Source organism: Neophocaena asiaeorientalis, unplaced genomic scaffold (genome assembly GCF_003031525.2).
Source record: "Neophocaena asiaeorientalis asiaeorientalis breed wild unplaced genomic scaffold, Neophocaena_asiaeorientalis_V1.1 scaffold327, whole genome shotgun sequence".
NCBI classification, from domain to species: Eukaryota; Metazoa; Chordata; class Mammalia; order Artiodactyla; family Phocoenidae; genus Neophocaena; species Neophocaena asiaeorientalis.
The window spans coordinates 8,188,559-8,210,990 of NW_020174560.1; the positions used below are offsets into that span (position 1 = coordinate 8,188,559).

At 40.5% G+C, this 22,432-nt stretch overlaps 1 protein-coding gene across 2 annotated transcripts in view; it reads left to right on the top strand.

Annotated features, from left to right (window-relative positions):
* Positions 1–22,432, top strand: part of TADA2A (transcriptional adaptor 2A) — a 47,045-nt gene that overhangs the window by 7,570 nt on the left and 17,043 nt on the right. For both annotated transcript variants that reach the window (XM_024757690.1, XM_024757689.1), the window contains exons 3-8: positions 2,372–2,478; positions 3,852–3,911; positions 12,614–12,705; positions 15,473–15,630; positions 16,797–16,885; positions 18,463–18,535. In XM_024757690.1, coding sequence (XP_024613458.1) covers positions 2,372–2,478; positions 3,852–3,911; positions 12,614–12,705; positions 15,473–15,630; positions 16,797–16,885; positions 18,463–18,535 — 579 coding nt within the window. The remainder of the gene's footprint in view (positions 1–2,371; positions 2,479–3,851; positions 3,912–12,613; positions 12,706–15,472; positions 15,631–16,796; positions 16,886–18,462; positions 18,536–22,432) is intronic.

Here is a 22,432-nt window from a genome sequence, read left to right on the forward strand (position 1 = left end):
AAATAATTATCTTTTTTTTTAACATCTTTATTGGAGTATAATTGCTTTACAGTGGTATGTTAGTTTCTGCTTTATAACAAAGTGAATCAGCTATACATACACATATATCCCCATATCTCCTCCTTCTTGTGTCTCCCTCCCATCCTCCCTATCCCACCCCTCTAGGTGGTCACAAAGCACTGAGCTGATCTCCCTGTGCTATGCAGCTGCTTCCCACTAGCTAGCTATTTTACATTTGGTAGTGTATATATGTCCATATTACTCGCTCACTTCGTCCCACCTTACCCTTCCCCCTCCCTGTGTCCTCAAGTCCATACTCTACATCTGCATCTTTATTCCTGTCCTGCCCCTAGTTCTTCAGAACCTTTTTTTTTAGATTCTATATGTGTTAGCATACGGTATTTTTCTCTTTCTGACTTAGTTCACTCTGTATGACAGACTCTAGGTCCATTCACCTCACTACAAATAACTCAATTTCATTTCTTTTTTTTTTCTTTTTTTTTTTTTTTCGTTTCTTTTTATGGCTGAGTAATATTCCATTGTATATATGTGCCACATCTTTTTTATCCATTGAACTGTCGATGGACACTTAGGTTGCTTCCATGCCCTGGCTATTGTAAGGAGAGCTGCAGTGAACATTGTGGTACATGACTCTTCTTGAGTTATGGTTTTCTCAGGGTATATGCCCAGTAGCGGGATTGCTGGGTCGTATGGTAGTTATATTTTTAGTTTTTTCAGGAACCTCCTTAGTGTTCCCCACAGTGGCTGTATCAATTTACATTCCCACCAACAGTGCAGGAGGGTTCCCTTTTAGACTCTCAACCACTGCGCCACCAGGGAAGCCCCTGTTTGTAGATTTTTTGATGGTGGCCATTCTGCCTGGTGTGAGATGATACCTCATTGTAGTTTTGATTTGCATTTCTCTAAAAAACAATTATTTCTTGACATGAGGGTTTAAAAACTCTTTAGGTCAGTCATTGGCCAATTTTTTGTTGTTGAAGAAAGTTTGAGGAAAGAAAAGCAAGCTCATATCATTAAAAGAAAAGGATGCGAGGGCTTCCCTGGTGGCACAGTGGTTGAGAGTCCGCCTGCCAATGCGGGGGACACAGGTTCGTGCCCAGGTCCGGGAGGATCCCACATGCCGCAGAGCGGCTGGGTCCGTGAGCCATGGCCGCTGAGCCTGCGCGTCCGGACCCTGTGCTCCGCAACGGGAGAGGCCACAACAGTGAGAGGCCCGCGTACCGCAAAAAAAAAAGAAATAAAAGGATGTGAGGAAGAAGGTAATTTGGTAAAAATTGACATTTAACATAAAATAATTTTTGTTCTTCCATGTCAAAATTTTAAATGGGAGAAGTGGGGTAGTTGCTGTTCCACATGTTTATTTTGAAGCTACTGCCAGAAAGATTACCTTTCTTTCCTCTGTCATTTTTTCTCCAGGTCTTCATTTAGAAGCAAAAGAAAAGAAGAATAATCACCACTTACAGGAGGGAAAGGTGCCTTGAAGAGTGTTTCTTGGACTTTAGGAAGGAAAATGCTATTGCAGAATGTGAGAAATTCTGCCCCAGGCCAAACAGATTAAATCCCTTCTCTACCTTCAGAGCCTGTTTTCTTAGACTTCTGTTGATCACAGAGAACAACTCTGCTAGGTTGCCCTGACTCAAGAGTGGCAGAGTTTGGGACAGCCAGGGACACACACACATCTGCATTTTTATGACTTTAGAGAGTTTGGATTATACTCCTTGCCTTAATATTGCAGAGACAGTACTGTCATTGGAACTGGAGGAAGGTCTGCTCTGTTCTCTACTTACTGTGGGAGAAAGGGAGGGAGCTGTCCTGGGTTTAACTCCCAAATCAAATATAAAGTAGTACATCCCAAGACATGTTTAAAGGGTTTTTCTTTACCAACTTTTTATTATGAAAAATTTCAAACTTATAGAAAGTTGAAAGAACAGTACAGCAATTATTGCCCATTATCCAGACCCAGCAGTTATTAACATTTTGTCAGATTGGCTTTATCTATAACTATATATGTGTTATGTAGGTATGTGACATTATTTTCCCCTGGGAAAATAAATTGTGGGCATTATGAAACTTCCAGTTAAAACTTGTGTTTGTAAATTTCTCTTCAGGGGCAATATCTACTTAAATGCTATTTAAAATAGTAGATATACTGTAGGTAGGAACAAAGCTGGCCTGAAATAAAAGGGAACATAATTTTTGTTTTTTCTTATTTGGAATGAGCTCATCTTGTCTCCATGAACTTTTCAGCACTGCTTACTACCTTGTGTAATCATTTGCAGATTTTCACCTTCTCGCATTTAAGATAATCATAAGGTGTTTTGAAGCTAGTATATTTTTCTTTTTGTTATAGATGATCCCTCTGATAAGCCACCTTGCCGAGGCTGCTCCTCCTACCTCATGGAGCCTTATATCAAGTGTGCTGAATGTGGGCCACCTCCTTTTTTCCTGTGCTTACAGGTAACTCTTTAAGGGGAGGCTTGCCTAGTTTTATGGATATAGTAAATTCAGAGATGACTATCAATTGCTCAGAAGGACCATACCTTAAGTCTATTTTTACAGGTCAATATTGAATTACACATTTTACCAGTGAAAAATTGGGGAACAGAGTAGGATGGATGAGATAGACTGTTGAATATTCCACTTCCCTGTATCAACCTAATGCTGTTTTTACCAGTAAATTTCAAGTATTGGGACTACAGGAAATAGAATTGGAGGATTATTCCTTTTGATAGCACCTATGACACTGTTTTTTGTCTTACTGAAGAGTGATGTTTGGGCAGGTGACAAACCAGGAAACAAACTATTTCGTTGATGATAGTGGTAATAGCAATACTAATAATAAGTGCTGGGCTTCCCTCGTGGTGCAGTGGTTAAGAATCCGCCTGCCAATGCAGGGGACATGGGTTTGGGCCCTGGTTCTGGAAGATCCCACATGCTGCAGGGCAACTAAGCCCACGCGCCACAACTACTGGGCCTGCGCTCTAGAGCCCGCTAGCCACAACTACTGAGCCCGCGTGCCACAACTACTGAAGCCCGTGCTCCGCAACAAGAGAAGCCACTGCAATGAGAAGCCCGCACACTGCAACGAAGAGTAGCCCCTGCTCACCGCAGCTAGAGAAAGCCTGTGCACAGCAACGAAGACCCAAGGCAGCCAAAAATAAATAAAATTTTTAAAAAATGTTTAAAAAAAATACTAATGATAAGTGCTTACTCTGTGCCAGGCACTATCTTGAGTACTTTGCATGAATTAACATTTAAATCATAACTGCAACCCTAGGAAGTAACTATGATTAGTATCCCTATATTATAAAGGAAACTCAGGCAAAGAGAGGTTAAATAATTGGCTCAAGGTCACACAGCAAATACCATATTTTATCAGATCCAAGATGCTGTTGATTAAAAGAAACATCCCAATTTCAGAAATGTTAAAGTATAAAAATGGCTGATGGAAGTTGTAATATACTTTTCATTATAAGATGAACCCACATTTCAGAGTTTTAAAATATGAAATATTACCTGTCTTAGAATTGCTGAAATAAGCTAAGAGCCAGGATTCAAATTTAGGCAGTCTGCTTCCAGGGCTTATGCTTTTATAAAAGGAGGAGTTGTCCTAGGAAAAACTCTTTTTTTGAGATCATTGTTTTTCTCTATGTGGGCCATTGAAAGGCTGCGATCATGAACTTAACCTTCCTGTTGTGGCTGCAGACAAGACTAAATGAATTCTTAAAAACTCATCACAAGAGTAAAATACCCCCAAGCCATCTTCTATCCTTTAAGAAAGCATTTCAAAACGTAGCTTTTTGGTAACTTAATTTTCTTTTCTTTTGCAGTGTTTCACTCGAGGATTTGAGTACAAGAAACATCAAAGTGATCATACTTACGAAATAATGGTAATGATGAAGTTGTAGGAATTTCCCTTCATTTTCAAGTATTATACTGGGAATTAGTCTTTTTATTTCTTCATCTGCAAGTATCTCACTTTCGCCCACTTCTGGATTAGGTAATCATTGCACAATAAGCTTTTTAGGGTTTTATGGATCTCCTAAGGCATTTAAGTCCAAAAAATCATTTTATATACTCAAATTTTTGGTTTAAATTAGAAGGAATTTAAAGGAAGTGCTTTTTGAGATTTACTAATATAAGGATCAGAGGTTTGTGGTTTTCTAAGTTCATTGATAAACATGTAGTAAATGTGTTGTCGCGGTGTTTGGCTAATGGTATTTTTATGTGGTTTGTGTGGGCAGTGGTGATATTTATATCTGGCACTCAACCTCCCCAGCCTTGGGAAAATTAGTTACCCTCGGAGAGTTAAGTTGTAAAATGGATGTAGGGTGAATAACATAGTAATATACAAAATCACTTTGAAGAGGTAGACTGACTTATAGGCCAGAATAAGACTTGGCTGTAATTTGATTGTTTGCCGCCTCTAAAGAAGGAATGAGAGGCAGATGTTGGCAGTGTCCTTCCAATATCTAGCCAGAGGAACAGGCACTTTAATAAGCCAAAGTGAATATGTGGTATGCTTGACAGGTTTATATACAGTACCTTTGTCAGTTATCAGAGCCTAACTCCTAGTTCACCAAGTAGTTTTCTTACATTTGGCCTCCCATGTTGTTTTTCTTACAGGAAGGAGTGCTGGTTGGGCATCTACTTGACAGTAATTTCACATCATGGGTTAATCCACTGATACATGTGTTAGTTTTCTCTTGCTGCCATAACAACTTAACCAAAAGTGAGGGAGCTTAAACAACAACACAAATTTATCATCTCACAATTCTGTTGGTCAGAAGACCATTAGACTCAGTGGTTTGCTCCAGATTCTGTAAGGCTGAAATGAAAGTGTTGACCTGTCTGGGTTTTTATCTGGAGACCCTGCGGGAGAATCCACTTCCAGTCTACTTCCATTCTCATTCAAGTTGTTGACAGAATTCACTGCTGGGAGGTTGTAGGACTGATGCTACTGTTTCCTTATTAGTTGTTGGCCAGGGCTTACTCTTAGTCTCTAGAGGTTCCTGGCCCTCATTCTCAGTATTCAAAGCCAACAATGGCAGGGAGTCCTTGAGGGTTACTGATGAAATGCTTGGCATCTCTCTGACCTCTCCTGGTTCATCTCTCTGTGCTGAATCTCTCTGACTCTTCTGCCTCTCTCTTCTACTTTTAAGGGCTGTGTAATTATATTGGGCCCACCAGCATAATCTCCTTATTTTACAGTCAGTTGATTAGTACCTTAATCCCATTAGCATAGTCACTTCACAGTAATATCTAGTTAGTGTTTGATTGAATAATCAGGGGACAGGAATCTTGGGGGCACTGGGGGACATCTTTAGAATTCTGTATACCGCAGCGCCGTAGCATATCTACTTCAGTCTCTTAAAAGTTTAGAAAGGGTAACTCAGCATCTCCAAGTCTGATTATTTATGAAGTCTTATTTAAGTGAGTTTCTGGGCCTGTAATGCTGAGAGTCAGATCCTGGTCCATAATGAATTAGTCAAAGAAATGCTCCTTAGTAAGAATTCTTGGCAGCCAGCTGTCTAGCCTTCCCCTGCCTCTTTCTAAACACCCTCAGTCTTCTAAGTAGTTTCTTCACTAATTATAAGATTTGCAATACATTTTTTAATATTAGACTGTTTTTTAGAGAGTTACAGGTTCACAGCAAAATTGAGTGGAAAGTACAGAAATTTCTCTGCCCCCACAAATGCATAACCTCCCCCATTATCAACATCCCCCACCAGAATTGTACATACATTATTATTGACCAACCTACATTGACACCTCATTATCACCCAAAGTCCATAGTTTACATTAGGGTTCACTCTTGGTGATATACATTCTATGGGTTTGTAGAAATATATAATGACGTGTACCCACCATTATAGTATCATACAGAGTAGTTTCATGTTCCTAAAAATCTTCTGTGTTCTGCCTGTTCATCCGTGCCTCCCCCCAGCCTCTGGTAACTACTGATCTTTTTACAATCTCCATGGTTTTGCCTTGTCCAAAATGTCATATAGTTGGAATCATACAGCGTGTAGCCTTTTCAGATTGGCTTCTTTCACCAAGTAATATGTATTTAAGTTTCCTCCATGTCTTTTCATGGCTTAATAGGTCATTTCTTTTTTAGCACTGAATAATATTCTGTTGTCTGGATGTACCACAGTTTATTTATTCATCCACCTACTGAAGGACATCTTGGTTGCTTCCAAGTTTTGACAATTAAGAATAAAGCAGCTATAAATATCCATGTGCAGGTTTTTCTATGGACATAAGTTTTCAACTCCTTTGGGTAAATACCAAGGAACATGGCTGCTGGATCACATGGTAAGAGTATGTTTAGTTTTGTAAGAAACTGTCAAACTGCCCAAAGTGGCTGTACCATTTTGCATTCCCACCAGCAGTGAAAGAGAGTTCCTGTTGCTCCACATCCTCGTCAGTGTTTGGTGTTGTCAGTGTTCTGGATTTTGGCCATTCTGATAGGTATATAGCGCTATCTTGTTGTTTTAACTTGCATTTCTCTGACAACATATGATGTGGAACATCTTCTCATATGAATTTTTTTTTCCCTTTTGTTAATTGCAAAATGAATGAAGGGCTGGGGGAGAGTATGGTCAAAGTAGCTGTGGCTTTGAGTTCATTTCACCAGGGTTATCAGATCTTTAGAAAGTTGGCTTATTCTTCCTAAATTCACACAAGAATGCCTAGAATACAAATTTATTCATTTGAATTGTGAAAATAATTCCTTAAAGGATAATTCAGTATAGTTTGGGTAGATTGAAGTTATCCACTGCTGGAAAGCTGACCGTGAGCTCTCTTCAGCTGTTCTGGGCACCATCCCTTCTGCATAATGCTGACGGCACGAACTTTCACTCCAAGTCCACCTAACTCTTCAGATTACTTCATCCTTTTCTCACATATTCTTCACCCATACAAACACATTTCAGAATTCTGTCCTTTATTTTGTAGAGCTTTTGGAGATTACTAATACTCTCTTTTTTCTGCTAGTCTTTATCTATTCCCAGATAAGGAAAAGAAGAATCTTTCCTTCCGTAGGAATGATGACCAAATTTTGCTTCTCTACACACGAAGCCACTAAAAACTTGATTTTTTTCTCTTTTTTTCTTTTTGCATATGAAGCCTCAGAAAACTTTAAATGGTTTTCAGTACTTTTGCCATCTCACAGCGCTGTATTTTTGGAAGTTGCTCATGCTGTAGTGGGTGGTGCATTAATCAAGATTTCTGAGTTCTTTGCCTATTTTTGTCTTATAATTCTTAGAACCTTAAACAAGTCAAGGCACCTCTTTCAGCCACACCCTTTATACCAGTGATTCTTAAACTTTAGTGCATAAGAATCACCTGGGAGATTCTTAAAATTATAGATTCCTAGGCCTCACTGTTAGAAATTCTAGTTCAGTAGGGCCAAGATTGGGTCCAGAAATTGAATAATATTGATTCAACTGTAAGAAAAACGGACTTATGCCCATTTATTTTTTGGTGTAGGAAGTCTTTCTGGTTTATCTCACAGTAAAGTTGGTGAGGACTAATTAATATTCTAAAATACTCTTTTAGAAATAACAGGCTTTTCAACTATGAGTTGTCATATTTACCTGTATTCATGGTACTTTCCAGATTGAGTGATTATTTTGAATTTAATACAGACATAGACTCTGAAATTTCTCTTTCGGATCTCGTATCTGAAATATCTCATGTGAGGCATATTCCTAGTACGTACGCAGATAAAATGTATTGCTTATTAGTAATGTAATTTCACAGATCACAGATTTTTTTTGCCATTAACAAAAGATAGAACAATTTATAAACGCCCGTGTGATCTGAGGATTTCTTGTGTCACTTTTTTTTTTTTTTAACTTATAGTAAATTTCCAGCATATACTAAAATACAGAAAATGGTGTTTCAGTTCTCTGTTGCCCCTAATAGCTGCCTCAAAACTTCATGGTTTAGGGACTTCCCTGGTGGCGCAGTGGTTAAGAATCTGCCTGCCAATGCAGGTGACACGGGTTCGAGCCCTGGTCCAGGAAGATCCCACATGCCGTGGAGCAACTAAGCCCGTGCGCCACAACTACCGAGCCCGTGCTCTAGAGCCCACGAGCCACAACTGCTGAGCCCACGTGCTGCAACTACTGAAGCCCGCGTATCTAGAGCCCGTGCTCTGCAACAAAGAGAAGCCACCGTGATGAGAAGCCCGTGCACTGCAAGGAAGAGTAGCCCCCGCTTGCCACAACTAGAGAAAGCCCACGTGCAGCAACGAAGACCCAACACAGCCAAAGATTAATTAATTAACAAACAAACAAATGAAAAAGCTTCATGGTTTAAAATAGCAGCCATTTTATTATCTCTCACAGTTTTGTGGGTCAGGAATTCAGATTGGCACCATGAGAGTAGCTTTCATTGGTTCCACATGGTGTGCTGGGAATGGAAGTCCAAGGGGGTTTTTTCACTTTTAGCGCCTCACAATGGCTTGAGTTGGTTGAACTGGAATATCTTAACTGCCTGAGGCCTTTGGTTCCTCTCCAGGTAGACTTAGGACCTCTCCCTCTCCATGTGGCCTCTCCACATGGTCTTTCCAGAAAGGAGGCTAGAATTCTTATGTGGTGGTTCAGGGCTACCAAAGGCGAAAAAGTAGAAGCTGCCAGGCCTTCTTAAGCAAGTCACAGGTTCAACCCATATTAAATGGGAAGGGACCACGTGAAGATGTGAATTCTAGAAGTTCATTGGGGGCCACCATAGTAATCAACTACCACATGTAGTGTAATAAATTCCCATATACCTGTCACTGGTTCTTAAAATTACCAACTCATACCCAATCTTGTTTCATCTAAACCCGTACCCCTCCAGCTTATTTTGAAACAAATCCCCTAGATATCGTATCATTTCATCTGTAAATGTCTCATTAGGTCACTCTAAAATTTTAAAGTAACTCAGTTCACATTTCTCCAGTCATCTCAAAAAAGCTTTAAAAAAAAAACTCTGCTCTCTTCTCCACACCTGAAACAATCACTATTCTGATTTTTATCACCATAGATCAGTTTTGCATATTCTAGAACTGCATATAAATGGATTCATTCTGTATGTACTCTTGTTTCTGGTTTCTTTCATTCAGCATGTTTTTGAGATTTATTCAAGTTGTATATAATAGTTCATTCTTTTCTGTTATTAATATTTCATGGTATGAGTATAGCACAGTTTGTTTATCCATTCTCCTGTTGATAGAGACTGGGCTTTGCCTAGTTTGGGGCTATTAAGAATAGAGCTGCTGTGAGGGACTTCCCTGGTGGTCCAGTGGTTGGGATTTTGCCTTCCAATACAGGGGGTCTCGTTGGAGAGCTAAGATCCAACATGCATCAGGGCCAAAAAACCAAAACAGAAGCCATATTGTAACAAATTCAATAAAGACTTTAAAAATGGCCCCCATCAAAAAAAAAGGAAAAAAGAAAGGGACTTCCCTGGTGGTGCAGTGGTTAAGAATCCGTCTGGTGGTGCAGGGTACACGGGTTTGAGCCCTGGTCCGGGAAGATCCCACATGCCGCAGAGCAACTAAGCCTGTGCGCCACAACTGCTGAGCCCGTGCTCTAGAGCCTGCGAGCCACAACTACTAAGCCGACATGCCACAGCTACTGAAGCCCGCGTGTCTAGAGCCTGTGCTCCGCAACAAGAGAAGCCACCGTGATGAGAAGCCCACGTACTGCAACGAAGAATAGCCCCTGCTCGCCGCAACTAGAAAAGCCCACACAGCAATGAAGATCCAATGCAGCCAAAAAATAAATACATAAATAAATTATTATTATTTTTTTTTGGCGGTATGCGGGCCTCTCATCACTGTTGTGGCCTCTCCCGTTGTGGAGCAGGCCTAGCCGCTCCACGGCATGTGGGATCTTCCCGGACTGGGACATGAACCCGTGTCCCCTGCATTGGCGGGCGGACTCTCAACCACTGCGCCACCAGGGAAGCCCATAAATAAATTAATTTTTTAAAAATACTTTAAGAAAGGAAAAAAGAATAAAGCTGCTTTGAACATTTTTGTATAAGGCTTTCTATGGACGTATATTTTCGTTTTTCTTGGGTAAACACTTAGGAGTAGAATTGCTGGGTCATAAAATAAATGATTATTTAACTTTTAAGAAACTGTCAAAAAGTTCCCTTAAATGGTTGTATCACTTTACACCTCAGCTAGCAGCGTATGAGAGTTCCGATTGCTCCACATGCTCGCCAAGTTTTGCTACTGTTTTCTTCATCCTAGTATTCTGGTGGGTATGGTGAATGTGTAGTGGTATCATCATTTTTCTTTTACCTTTTACAGTGCTATTTGGAATTCAGATATGGTCCGTACATTCCAACTGATTGCCTCATATATTTATCCTGTGGGTTCTCCCTCTCCTTCCCCTCCTTCTCTCACTCTTTCTCTTGTTTCATATAGTTTGGTTGTTTAAAAACCTGGGTTTATCTTATGGATGTTACTGCAGTCTAGATTTTGCTGATTAACGTGTTCCTCTGACTTCTGTGTTTCCTGTAAATCAGTAGTTAATATATACTGGCTATATCAGATTCATTCATGATCATTGTTTAGATCTTTTCTTCTGGGATTGCAAAATACATAGTTATCTTTCAATTCTATCACTCCTTTTAATTTATGAGATTAAATAATTCTATGAAAAGAAAGTTCATTATCTATGTGGTCACCCTGAGGTAAAGTTTGTACAGAAGGGCAGGATAAATTATTTCCATTATTTACTAGTTTTCAAAGTATGAGTTGGTTTCCTGGCATCCTCTAGATATTTAGAATGTTTAATGTGTTGTAATCCTTTGCAGTTCTTATTAATGTTCAGAATGTTCCATTTTTGGTCAGTGAGAGCCTCTACAAGTTGACCTCTGAATCCTTTTGACAGGACTCTTTTCCTCTTTGAGAGTTTCTTTGATTTCCAGTGTAATGAAGTGTTCCAGTCTCATCTTGTACATTTCCTACCCAAACCTGGAATTGCCTTTTTCTTCAAGGAGCCCTGGTTCCTTTAGTGGGAAATTGTATTTAGAGACCACATACTGGGTACTAGAAGTGTTAATTGCTACTGGGTTAGTCATTTTTTCTAGACCTTTTCATTGAACAGTGATAGGAATTTTTTTTTAATTTCTTATACAATTTTTAAAGGTGACACGTCATTTACAGTTATTACAAAATATTGGCTGTGTTTCTTGTGTTGTACAATACATCCTTGTAGCCTCTCTTACACCCAGTAGTTTGTACCTCCCACTCCTCCACCCTTGTATTGTGCCCCCCTCTCCCCCACTGGTAATCACTAGTTCTTTATATAGGAAATTATTGTTTTAAGACAAATACATCATGAGTTCATACTAAAACTTTCTTGTTTTTAAAACTTATTTATTAATTTATTTTATTTTATTTTTTTGGCTGCGTTGGGTCTTCGTTGCTGCGTGCGGGCTTTCTCTAGCTACAGTGAGTGGGGGCTGTTCTTTGTTGCAGTTCCCGGGCTTCTCATTGCGGTGGCTTCTCTTGTTGCGGAGCATGGGCTCTAGGCACGCGGGCTTCAGCAGTTGTGGCACGCGGGCTCAGTAGTTGTGGCTTGTGGGCTCTAGAGCGCAGGCTCAGTAGTTGTGACGCATGGGCTTAGTTGCTCCTCAGCATGTGGGATCTTCCCGGACCAGGGCTTGAACCCGTGTCCCCTGCATTGGCAGGCGGATTCTTAACCACTGTGCCACCAGGGAAGTCCCCATACTAAAACTTTCAATTCAAATAACAAGACTACATGGTTTTACCTAGCCTCATAGATCTTACATCTCTTTTTTTTCCCCAAGCTCCAAGTCCCACTGCGCAGTGACACCAGTACGGTTACTTATTTGCTTTACCCCACAGCATATCAACATGTAATAATCTCAGAACAACTGTACCAACACTACTTGAAAACAGTTTAAGATTTTTTTGGCAGTTCCTTTTACTTTTAAGGTATATTCTACTAGAAATAAATAGTCAATTTACTGTGTTTTACAGTCACTTGGGATTGTTTCTTCCTGTGTGATTATGCCTTAAAATTAATTCACAGGTTTATGTCATTTTGCTTTTGATTCTTATGATTTTAAAATTTAATAGTTAATGTACAGTATTTATGTTTTCAAAGTCAAGTCTACAAACAAGGAATATTCAGAGAGGTCCAGCTTCTATCATTGTCCTTTCCACCCTATTTCCTCCCTCCCTCCCCCATAGGTAACCTTGGTTTTAATATATGGTTTATTCTTGCATTTTAAATGTTAGATATATGCATATTTGTATTCCTATCTTTCTTAGCTAAATGGGAACATACTATAATACTTATCTTTACCTTTTTGCTAAGTTTAAAAAACATATTTCTGCCTGAGTTACAGTGGCATTTATGGTTGATAATATTTATTGTAGACTCTTGTAGCTAATGGTGGAAGTAGAGGTGGGGGGGTGTGGACAGCTAATAAGAATGTACTTTAGGCACCTCTCAATACCATGAGAATGACAGCCATTTGACTATAATTAGGATTACATTTGGGGTTGCCGGGTTCCATTTGTGTCTGTTCTTAGGCCAAACTTTTTCTTCCTTAGACCTCAGATTTTCCTGTTCTTGACCCCAGCTGGACTGCTCAAGAAGAAATGGCCCTTTTAGAAGCTGTGATGGACTGTGGCTTTGGAAATTGGTAAGAACTTGGGAGTAAGGGTTCTCCTGCGCTAGTGGGCTCCAAAAAGAAGGTGCTGTTGAGGGTAAAAGGAGGAGCCTCAGGAAAAGGAGTTTGGGGGCCATATGTTGCTTTTCTATTGACCCATGACTTAGAGACAAGTCCTCTTCCCCTCTGCACATTATTTTCCAAGGCCTAAATGCCTCACAGGCCTATGAGATGTTTAGTGGTCCATGACTCGACAGCTCTAAAGGGCTGCTTTGGACATATCCACACGAGGAAGGTTGGTTATTCCTTTCTGAATAGTGGGGAAGTTTAGACTTATTAGTTATTGCTCCTTTCTGATTTCTGAATTTTTCTTGGCTGTAGATGCCCTTGTCATTTAAGTGAGTCAGACTTTAGACAACCATGGCTTACCTGAGATTCAAGTTTGACAGACTGCCTATCCTCATTCCCTGTTTTTAGCTTGTAGATACCTGCAAGAACTGAATAGCACTCATGGCTGTTGCCATGTGAGGTGACACTGCTTACTAATAATACCACCACTTTCATTTTTACCTTTTGGGAGTACTTTCACACCGATGATTTCATTTTGTGAACTAGATAGCAGAGGCATTTTTTTTTATGATTTTATTTATTTAGTTAGTTATTTTGGCTAAGTTGGGTATTTCTTGTGTTGCATGGGCTTCCCATGGCAGTGGCTTCTCTTGTTGAGGAGCATGGGTTCTAAGCACGCGGGCTTCAGTAGTTGTGGGTCATGGGCTCTAGAGCGCAGGCTCAGTAGTTGTGGCTCATGGGCTTAGTTGTTCCACAGCATGTGGGATCTTCCCAGACCAGGGATCAAACATGTGTCACCTGCCTTGGCAGGTGGATTCTTAACCAATGCACCACCAGGGAAGTCCCAGCAGAGGCTTTTTTTTTTTTTTTTTTTTTTTGCGGTATGCAGGCCTCTCACTGCTGTGGCCTCTCCTGTTGTAGAGCACAGGCTCCGGATGCGCAGGCTCAGTGGCCATGGCTCACGGGCCCAGCCGCTCCGTGTCATGTGGGACCTTCCTGGACCGGGACACAAACCCGTGTCCACTGCATCGGCAGGCAAACTCTCAACCACTGCGCCACCAGGGAAGCCCCAGAGGCATTTTTAAATATATTTTGTTCATGAAGAATCTGAAGCTTAGGGAGTTAAAATGACTTCTTACGACCACATAGTTTATTAGTGAAGGGCCCTTAACTAGCTCTTCCTTGTCCTGACTTCCTAGTGTAGATAATCTATCCTGATGCTAATAGAATATACTGTGCTGCCTCCCTTCCATCCAGGGCCTTGAAGAAGGAGAGTTGAGTTCAATTCACATTTTGCTCATATCCATTCATTCAACATTTATTAAGTATCATAAAATACTGTTTACTATGGGAATACCAAAGAAGATAGGAAAAGTGATCATTCGCTTGCTAGTTACCTTTGGCCTGGTTTTTCACTTTTTGCCTACCATTCTAACTGTAAAATAGGCTAATCCTCTTTGTCCCCCTTCCCTCTCAGCAAAGACCACAAAAAGACCATTGTTTCTCTATCCGCTGTGGGTAAGACACTAAGCTTAGTGGTGAGGATGCTAGAGCCAAGAATTATGACATGTATCCTGACCTCAAGAAGCTTATAGTCTAGTAGGGGAATCAAAATATATGTACAGATGATTGAAGTACACAAAGCAGAGCATAGTAATGGCTTAGGAGAAGGACAAGTGAAGTACTGTGGAAGAGAGAAGTTGAGAGCAGACTTGGAGAGATTTCACCTCTACCTTTCCATCATCTGGGCCAGGAGTCAGAGGTCTTAAGTAAAACTTAAGTGGCTTTGTCACTTATGTGCTTTGTGTTCTTAAGCAAGTTTCTTAATCTCTTTGGGCCTCATTTTTTCATCTGTGAAATTGAGATAGTAAATACACTACATAGTTAATACTAGGATTTATTTAAATTATGTTGTGAATATTTCTAGCTGAGAGCTTGGTCTGTCATGAGAGCTGTAGTAAAGAAATGTCTGTTCATGTGAAGTGTTTTGTAAACTATAAAACATGTGAATATAAAACTATTCTTGGGGCTTCCCTGGTGGCACAGTGGTTGAGAGTCTGCCTGCCGATGCAGGGAACACGGGTTTGTGCCCCGGTCCGTGAGGATCCCACGTGCCGTGGAGCGGCTGAGCCCGTGAGCCATGGCCGCTGAGCCTGCGCGTCCGGAGCCTGTGCTCTGCAACGGGAGAGGCCACAACAGTGAGAGGCCCGCGTACCTCAAAAAAAAAAAAAAAAAAAACGAATGTACGTTTTGAATGTTCTGAAGTGGCTTATTATTATTTATAGCAATTCTTTCGGTGGAGCCTAGCTTACATATTTTCTAGTGGTCTTCCTTTCTTTTGGTAGAAAGGAAAGGGCTTTTTATTTTTTTATTTTTTTGGCCATGCCATAAGGCATGTGGGATCTCCGTTTCTGGATCAGGGATCGAACCCGCACCCCCTGCATTGGAAGGGCAGAGTCTTAACCAGTGGACCGCCAGGGAAGTCCAGGAAAGGGCTTTTTAAATATTGTTTCCGTATCTCGGAATAGCAGGATTTGGAACATCAGATTGCACCAGTACTGTGTTTGTATTTGTCTCAGTGTTCTGCTGATAGCTCCCTGATATCAGTTTGGAGGTGTCAAGTTCCAGACATTATACAGGTAGGACTTAAAATATGGAAAGAACAAACCATGCTTTGACCATTATGTATAAATGAAAGCACTACTTCCTTCTCTCTTTTTCCACACTCTAGGCAGGATGTAGCCAATCAAATGTGCACCAAGACCAAGGAGGAGTGTGAGAAGCACTACATGAAGCATTTCATCAATAACCCTCTATTTGCATCTACCCTGCTGAACCTGAAGCAAGCAGAGGAGGCAAAAACTGCTGACACAGCCATTCCATTTCACTGTAAGTACCTCCCTGTATCAGTAAGAGAGTCCAGTATTTAGCTTATTATAATTAATCATCTCAGTGTTAAGTCCAAGAAGCAATTTGTTATTTTTGTCCACTTGGTTGTAGTAATAATAGCAAACTTTTCTTTTCTTTTCTTTTTAATTTTTTTTTTTTTTTTTTTCGGTATGTGGGCCTCTTCCGTTGCGGAGCACAGGCTCCGGACGCGCAGGCTCAGCGGCCATGGCTCACGGGCCCAGCCGCTCCGCGGCATGTGGGATCCTCCCGGACCGGGGCACGAACCCATATCCCCTGTGTCGGCAGGCAGACTCTCAACCACTGCGCCACCAGGGAAGCCCATCGTTTTCTTTTTTTTTAATCTCATGTGACTTAGGGACTCATGGGTCTTCTAACAAAACATAACCAAACCCATGATGAATTATAAATGGACATCTTTGCTGAATGACTCCCAGAGCACGAGTAATGAAATATGAATGTTTTTTCTTTCCTCATACTCTCTGGAAACAGTTTCATAGGTGACTAACTCAAAACCTGCTGATACCTCCTATTTGGATAGCTCTTTGGATGTTAGCACTTCGTTCTCAAATGCCTTAGACCATTTCTTCCTCATGGCAACCCAGTGAGACAGGCAGAGCAAGTGCTTTTGTTCTGCACACAAGGAAACTGAGATTCAGAAAGGTTAAATAATTTGTACAAGGTCATGGGACTAGTGGATGTTACAGTAGAGCCTGGACTCAGTTCTGGCTTACTCCAAATCCAGTGGGGTTTTTTGCCTGTCAGTTGGATGGGACTTGTAAATTGAGATTGGTCCTAAGGGATAAGGGAGCTGAAGCAGACAGGGTAAATACTTAAGTTCTGTAATACTGAAGAAAAGATCCTTGATTTTCTTTCATATTAGGAAAGCAGAAGTAAGAGGGAACTTCTGTATTTACTTAGAAGATTCCCTAAGTCTTAGTTTCCTTTTCAAGAAATCAATTTGTTTCCATTAATACTTTATCTTTCTCGACTTTTTCTTTATAAAAATCTCTTGCATTTTATTTATCCTCTCAGACGCTGTCTTTCTCCAAACAAAAATATTTCAGAGTCTAAATTAGGACTTACTTTGTGTCACTTTTTTATGCTAGTATCTTATTAAGTAACTAAGAAAAACTAAATTCTTTCAGCTACAGATGACCCTCCCCGACCTACCTTTGACTCCTTGCTTTCTCGGGACATGGCGGGATACATGCCAGCTCGAGCAGATTTCATTGAGGTAAGAGAAACTTGTTTTTGTTTAGGATGAGGCTATATCTCTTACCTATAGGTTCCATACCACTAAAAAGAGATTTTCATAGCACTGTAACTTGTGGAGCCACATTTTCTCCATTTGAGTGCCTTTTTCTCATTTGTAAATATTTCTTTTAGAAAGGTAAAAGTTCTTCAGAGCAAAAACTTATTTCTATTTTTTTAAATTATTTTATTTATTTTTATTTTTGGCTGCATTGGGTCTTCGTTGCTGTGCGCGGTCTTTCTCTAGTTGGGGGGAGCGGGGGCTACTCTTCGTTGCGGTGCGCGGGCTTCTCATTGCAGTGGCTTCTCCTGTTGCAGAGCACGGGCTCTAGGTGCCTGGGCTTCAGTAGTTGTGGCACGCGGGCTCAGTAGTTGTGGTGCATGGGCTTAGTTGCTCCGCAGCATGTGGGATCTTCCCAGACTAGGATTCGAACCCGTGTTCCTTGCATTGGCAGACAGATTCTTAATCACTGCGCCACCAGGGTAGCCCCAAAAACCTATTTCTTAAGTTTCACTCCACATCTAGGGGGTTTCGAGGTTGTACTATATCGGGGGTTGGCAAACTTTCTATTAAGGTCCAGATAGTAAATATTTTAGATTTTGTAGACCATAAATTCTCCATTGGAACTAAACTTCGCCATTATTATGCAAAAGCAGCATAGATAATAGTAAACAAATGAGCACGCCTGTGCTCCAGTAAAACTATTTACAGAAATAGGCAGTGGGCTGAATTTGGTCTATAGGCTGTAGTTTGCTGACCTCCATACTATATTCACAAGTTTATAAAGAATGATGAATGTGTATAAAAACTACATGTTCTTCATTCAGCCCTGGAGTTAAAAGCCATGTGAATGTAGTCACAAGTCTCTTGATTTATCACCTAATCTGCAATTATAGTACTCTTGGAGGTAATTAAAGTTTAGCAAACTACAGACTTAAGAATCTGTCTGCCAATTGCTAGCCACACCCAGGTCAGCATTTTGTTCATGGCAGCTGCAATTGTAGAGCTACCTCAGAGACACTACCCCTACAGATTGTAGTCATTGAATAGAACATGAACAAATCTACCCATTGAGCTAGGTAAGCAATATTATGGGATAAATAGAGCCCTAGATGGTGGTAAAAAGGTAGATGAATTAATGCAGGCAATTTTCTTACCTAAATATTGGTTAGGCCAAAAAGTTCGTTTGGGTTTTTCCATAACATCTTACAGAAAAACCCAAACGAACTTTTTGGCCAACCCAATACTCGAAGGGCTAGTAGGAGTTAGGTTTTCTTGAGTTAGATTTCATGAACAGACTACTTTTAGTTTTCAGAACAATATGTTTGGCTTTATTCCTGGACTCATAACTTTCTCATTTTTTGCTGTCACTGCTGCCTGAAAGCCTCTCAGTTTTCTCCCATGACTTATTTACTTACGGCAGTTGTCCTGGCCTTGTACTCCATTCAGTACTTTTTAGCAAGTGTTTGTTTATGTATTTGCTTCTAAAGCATGGCTCCTGTAAAGGCATTACTCAAAGCTGATGGATTTTAGATGGGAATTTTTTTTTCCCCAAACAGGAGTTTGACAATTATGCAGAGTGGGACTTGAGAGACATTGATTTTGTTGAAGATGACTCGGACATTTTACACGGTAACATTTTATTACAGCCAATGTTTTTATTGATTGCAAACTGTGATGACACTGTATTGGGTGCTAGAAATATAAGAATGAATAAAACATGTCTCCTGCCCCTTATGGGACCCAAATTACAGTGGTTAAGTTGCTGAACTTACCCTGTTGCTGGGATTTGACCATAATGAGAAAGATCATTTGTGATGGTGGTGAGAATGTTGATCACATAAGGGTAGTTGGGAATATCCCATCCCTTGGACTGTGTAAGCTTTCTTTTGGCTGAGATAAGCCTACACTGAGGTAATTGGTTAAACGGCCCTCACTGCCTCCTTAAAAGAAAGGGAATCAGGGTGAAGACCTTGGGACTTCAATAACAACTGCTGATACTAGATGTTCACTATAATTTGTTACGCAGAATTTCCCATAGCAGGGGAAAAGAATGGAAGTTCAAGAGTTTTTAGACCAAGATTGGAAATCTCTTGTTTCTCAGAACTGTTGAATTTTTAGCACTTCTGAATTCTCATCTAAGATTAACCCTCTAAGGATTTATGTCAACTCTTTTGTTATAACGTAAATGGCTAATGCCAACAAGGCTTTCAAAAGTGGATGGTTAGACTTTCAGTGAATGTCTTTTTTTCCTTCTTTCCATTTTCAGTGAACTACATATTTAAAATAATCCCCAATCTTCTGTTTCATTTCAGCCCAGAATTGAGGGTGATGCAGTAGGTGAATAATGCTCCTTTGGATTCTGTATTTCCTAAACAACATCTTCATTGCTTTTCTTAAATGTATATCCCAGGTAGGAAAGGCAAGTTAGAATCCTTGTTGAATTTTAAATCAAGTTTTCATGTTGCATTAACTGGTCCTCTGTCACTTGAAGGGGAGTTTTATTCTTCTCTCTGCAGAAGAGCTGACTAGATATTTGTTACATCAGATCTGGGGCCAAGAAAGAGTCCTCATAAAAATTTTACCTTTAGAGTTTTTTCTCTAAATATTTCTTGAGCAGTTTTTTTCTTTGCAAAATTTCATTTCTCTTCTCCCACACAACTTTAAGGAAAGTCAAAGTGACGTAGATTGAACTAAAAGAGGAAAGCTTTAAAGCAAACTGCTTTAGCATTCACTAGAGCCATTGTGTTTGTTCAGTCTTCCATGTCAATCTCTGCTTTTCAACCCTGATAATTCACGTTATTGTCTATTCTCACCTCGTGTGTCATTCTCTTGAAGGCAGTGTGCAGGTTGCCATTCAGTATTCCTCATCATACACACCAGCTTTAATTAAAATAGTATTGTTTCCTGGCTTGTATCTTTCTTATCCAGAATGCAAAAAAGCAGTTTCATAAATATCATTCTTTTAGATAGTATTCAAAAGTACTGAACTTTTGAAAGTCAAAATCTCTTATGTCAGTCATGGCTCAACTATGTAAGGGACTTGCTGAATCACTTCTCCAGGCCCTAATCCAAGGTCTTCATTCTTGAGCCTCAACATTATTAAGAAAACTGTAGTAATGGTTGGTATTTAATTTCACTCTTCATCCTTTGTGGAAGCATGATTTGCAGTTTCTGCTGGTGCACTTATGGTCCCTTCTGTAATTAAGTGAGGGCAAAAGGAAAAAAAATCAAAAAGAAGCAATTGATGAGCAAGTTTTATTTCAGTTAGCATTTCAAACCTATAACATACTTTAGTTATTTGTGTTCTTTCTACAGTTTCTACAGCCTTTTAAGTTATTTGATTATAATTCATTTGAACTAAGAATCAGTTATTGATTGTTATACATAAGTAGTTTTTGGTTTTTTGTTTTTTTTAATTAATTAATTTATTTATTTATTATTTTTGGCTATGTTGGGTCTTCGTTTCTGTGCGAGGGCTTTCTCTAGCTGCGGCGAGCGGGGGCCACTCTTCATCGTGGTGTGCGGGCCTCTCACTATCGCGGCCTCTCTTATTGCGGAGCACAGGCTCCAGACGTGCAGGCTCAGTAGTTGTGGCTCACGGGCCTAGTTGCTCCGCGGCATGTGGGATCCTACCAGACCAGGGCTCAAGCCCGCGTCCCCTGCACTGGCAGGCAGACTCTCAACCACTGCGCCACCAGGCAAGCCCCATAAGTAGTTTTAACAGTGCTTACATAATAATAATCCCTGCCTCTCCTTTCCCTCCCTGTCTAGTAGTGAACTGTAAGATGTTTAGATGGGTGCTTTTTAAAAGGTGATAGCGTCATAAAGAGGTTTGGCAGGACTGGAGATCAAAGGGATGACTTGCTGGTGCCTCAAAGGGATGACTTGCTGGTGCCACAAAGGGATGCTTTGTTTATGGTTCTAAGTTCTCATATTAGCTCCTTTGGCAGTATGACCCACTGTCCAGTTGGGCACATATTGTTCCAGCAGTTTCTCCTGGAACTCTCAGTGAAGGGGACTAGGAGCCCAAGGAAACTAGGAGGGAATGAGAAGGAGCTTTCTATGCACACCTAGAACAGAAAGAGGGGCACATATTTTGTGCACATCAGGACAGTGATTCAACCTCAGGCTTGCTTCTGAGTCACTGTGATCTTGGGCAAGTCCTTGGAAATTTGCTGCTGTTTCTCTGTGTCCCTGGCCAGCAAGGAACAGATGATGCTGATTAGTCAGGGTGAATGTCTCCAATGAAACGTGGTACATAATTCAGATTGGTGTTATTGCCATTCCATTGTACCATTATACTCTTAATATTACTGAGCATTAATAACATTCCTTTTACGTTTCCTCACTTACAACTAGAAGGAAGTAAACTGTTTGGCTGGGCTTTGTATCCCATCCCCTAGAAAGACTGCATCTAGAAAATTGGGTGATGCCAGAAAGCTCTTTTCCTCACCCAAGACTTTTGCTGTGATTCATGGAATTTGTCTAATAAAGGGCGTTTACATGGTCCATTATAGAGGCCTGGGACACAATGGAGGGACATGTAATTACATTCCACCATACCAGAAGTCTTTCAGAATGGGCCCCCAAAAGATACTGCATGTGAAGTAGTGTCTAAGGAAGAAAATAAGGAGGTTCTGAGATCCCTAAATGACACCTCCTCGTATTTTATTGAAATAAGCAGAAATTATTGGTCCAGAGAGAGAGATGCAAAAGACATAACTCGGCACTCCCTGTGGCATGTTGTGGGATGTCAGTGCAGACACACAGCATAGTTTCCTTTTCCTTAGGGGACATCGCTCTCCATCTGCCTTCATTTGGGGAAATCTCTCCTAAACTTGTGGACTCTTCTTTCTCAGAGTTTCACAGGTGCTAAGCCCTGCGTGCAGCATCTTCTAATCATTGCTGGCCCGTAACCCAGGCAAGCAGGAGGCATCATGAGCTCCTTCCACTGCACTGGGCCTGTGTTTCCAGCACTTCTCAGGGTTGCACATTAGAGCAGTTCACTCTCCTTCTATTTGGAAAGCCAATTTCAGCAAAATTTCTTGGCCAGATGTGGATACTCCCCCACTTTTTCCCCCCACGTTTTCTTTCTTTGGTCCGGATTGTCAGCCTTTAGAGCCTTTAACAATTAGTCGATCAGAGGTCCAGCCTGGTCACTGTGCCTATTACCTACCTATTGGCAGTGCCCTTCCCTTGATGGTGATTTGGCTGCTTTATGTTTAGGACTTTTTAGACATAAATGCTATTAATAATAATAGCTAATACGTATAGCACTTACTGTTTGCCAGGTACCATTTAAGTCCTTGACGCACATGAACTCATTTAATCCTCACAAAACTCTTTGGGTTAGATGTTATTACTATTACCCCCATTTTATAGATGGGGGAATTCAGGAGTAGCAATCTCAAGTAACTTGCCTGAGGTCAAGAGGTAACCTGCAAGTGGCAGGGCCATCTTGAGTCTATGCTTTTAATACTGTGCTATACTTAATGTCTCTACAACCTTGAACCTTTTTTTTTTCTT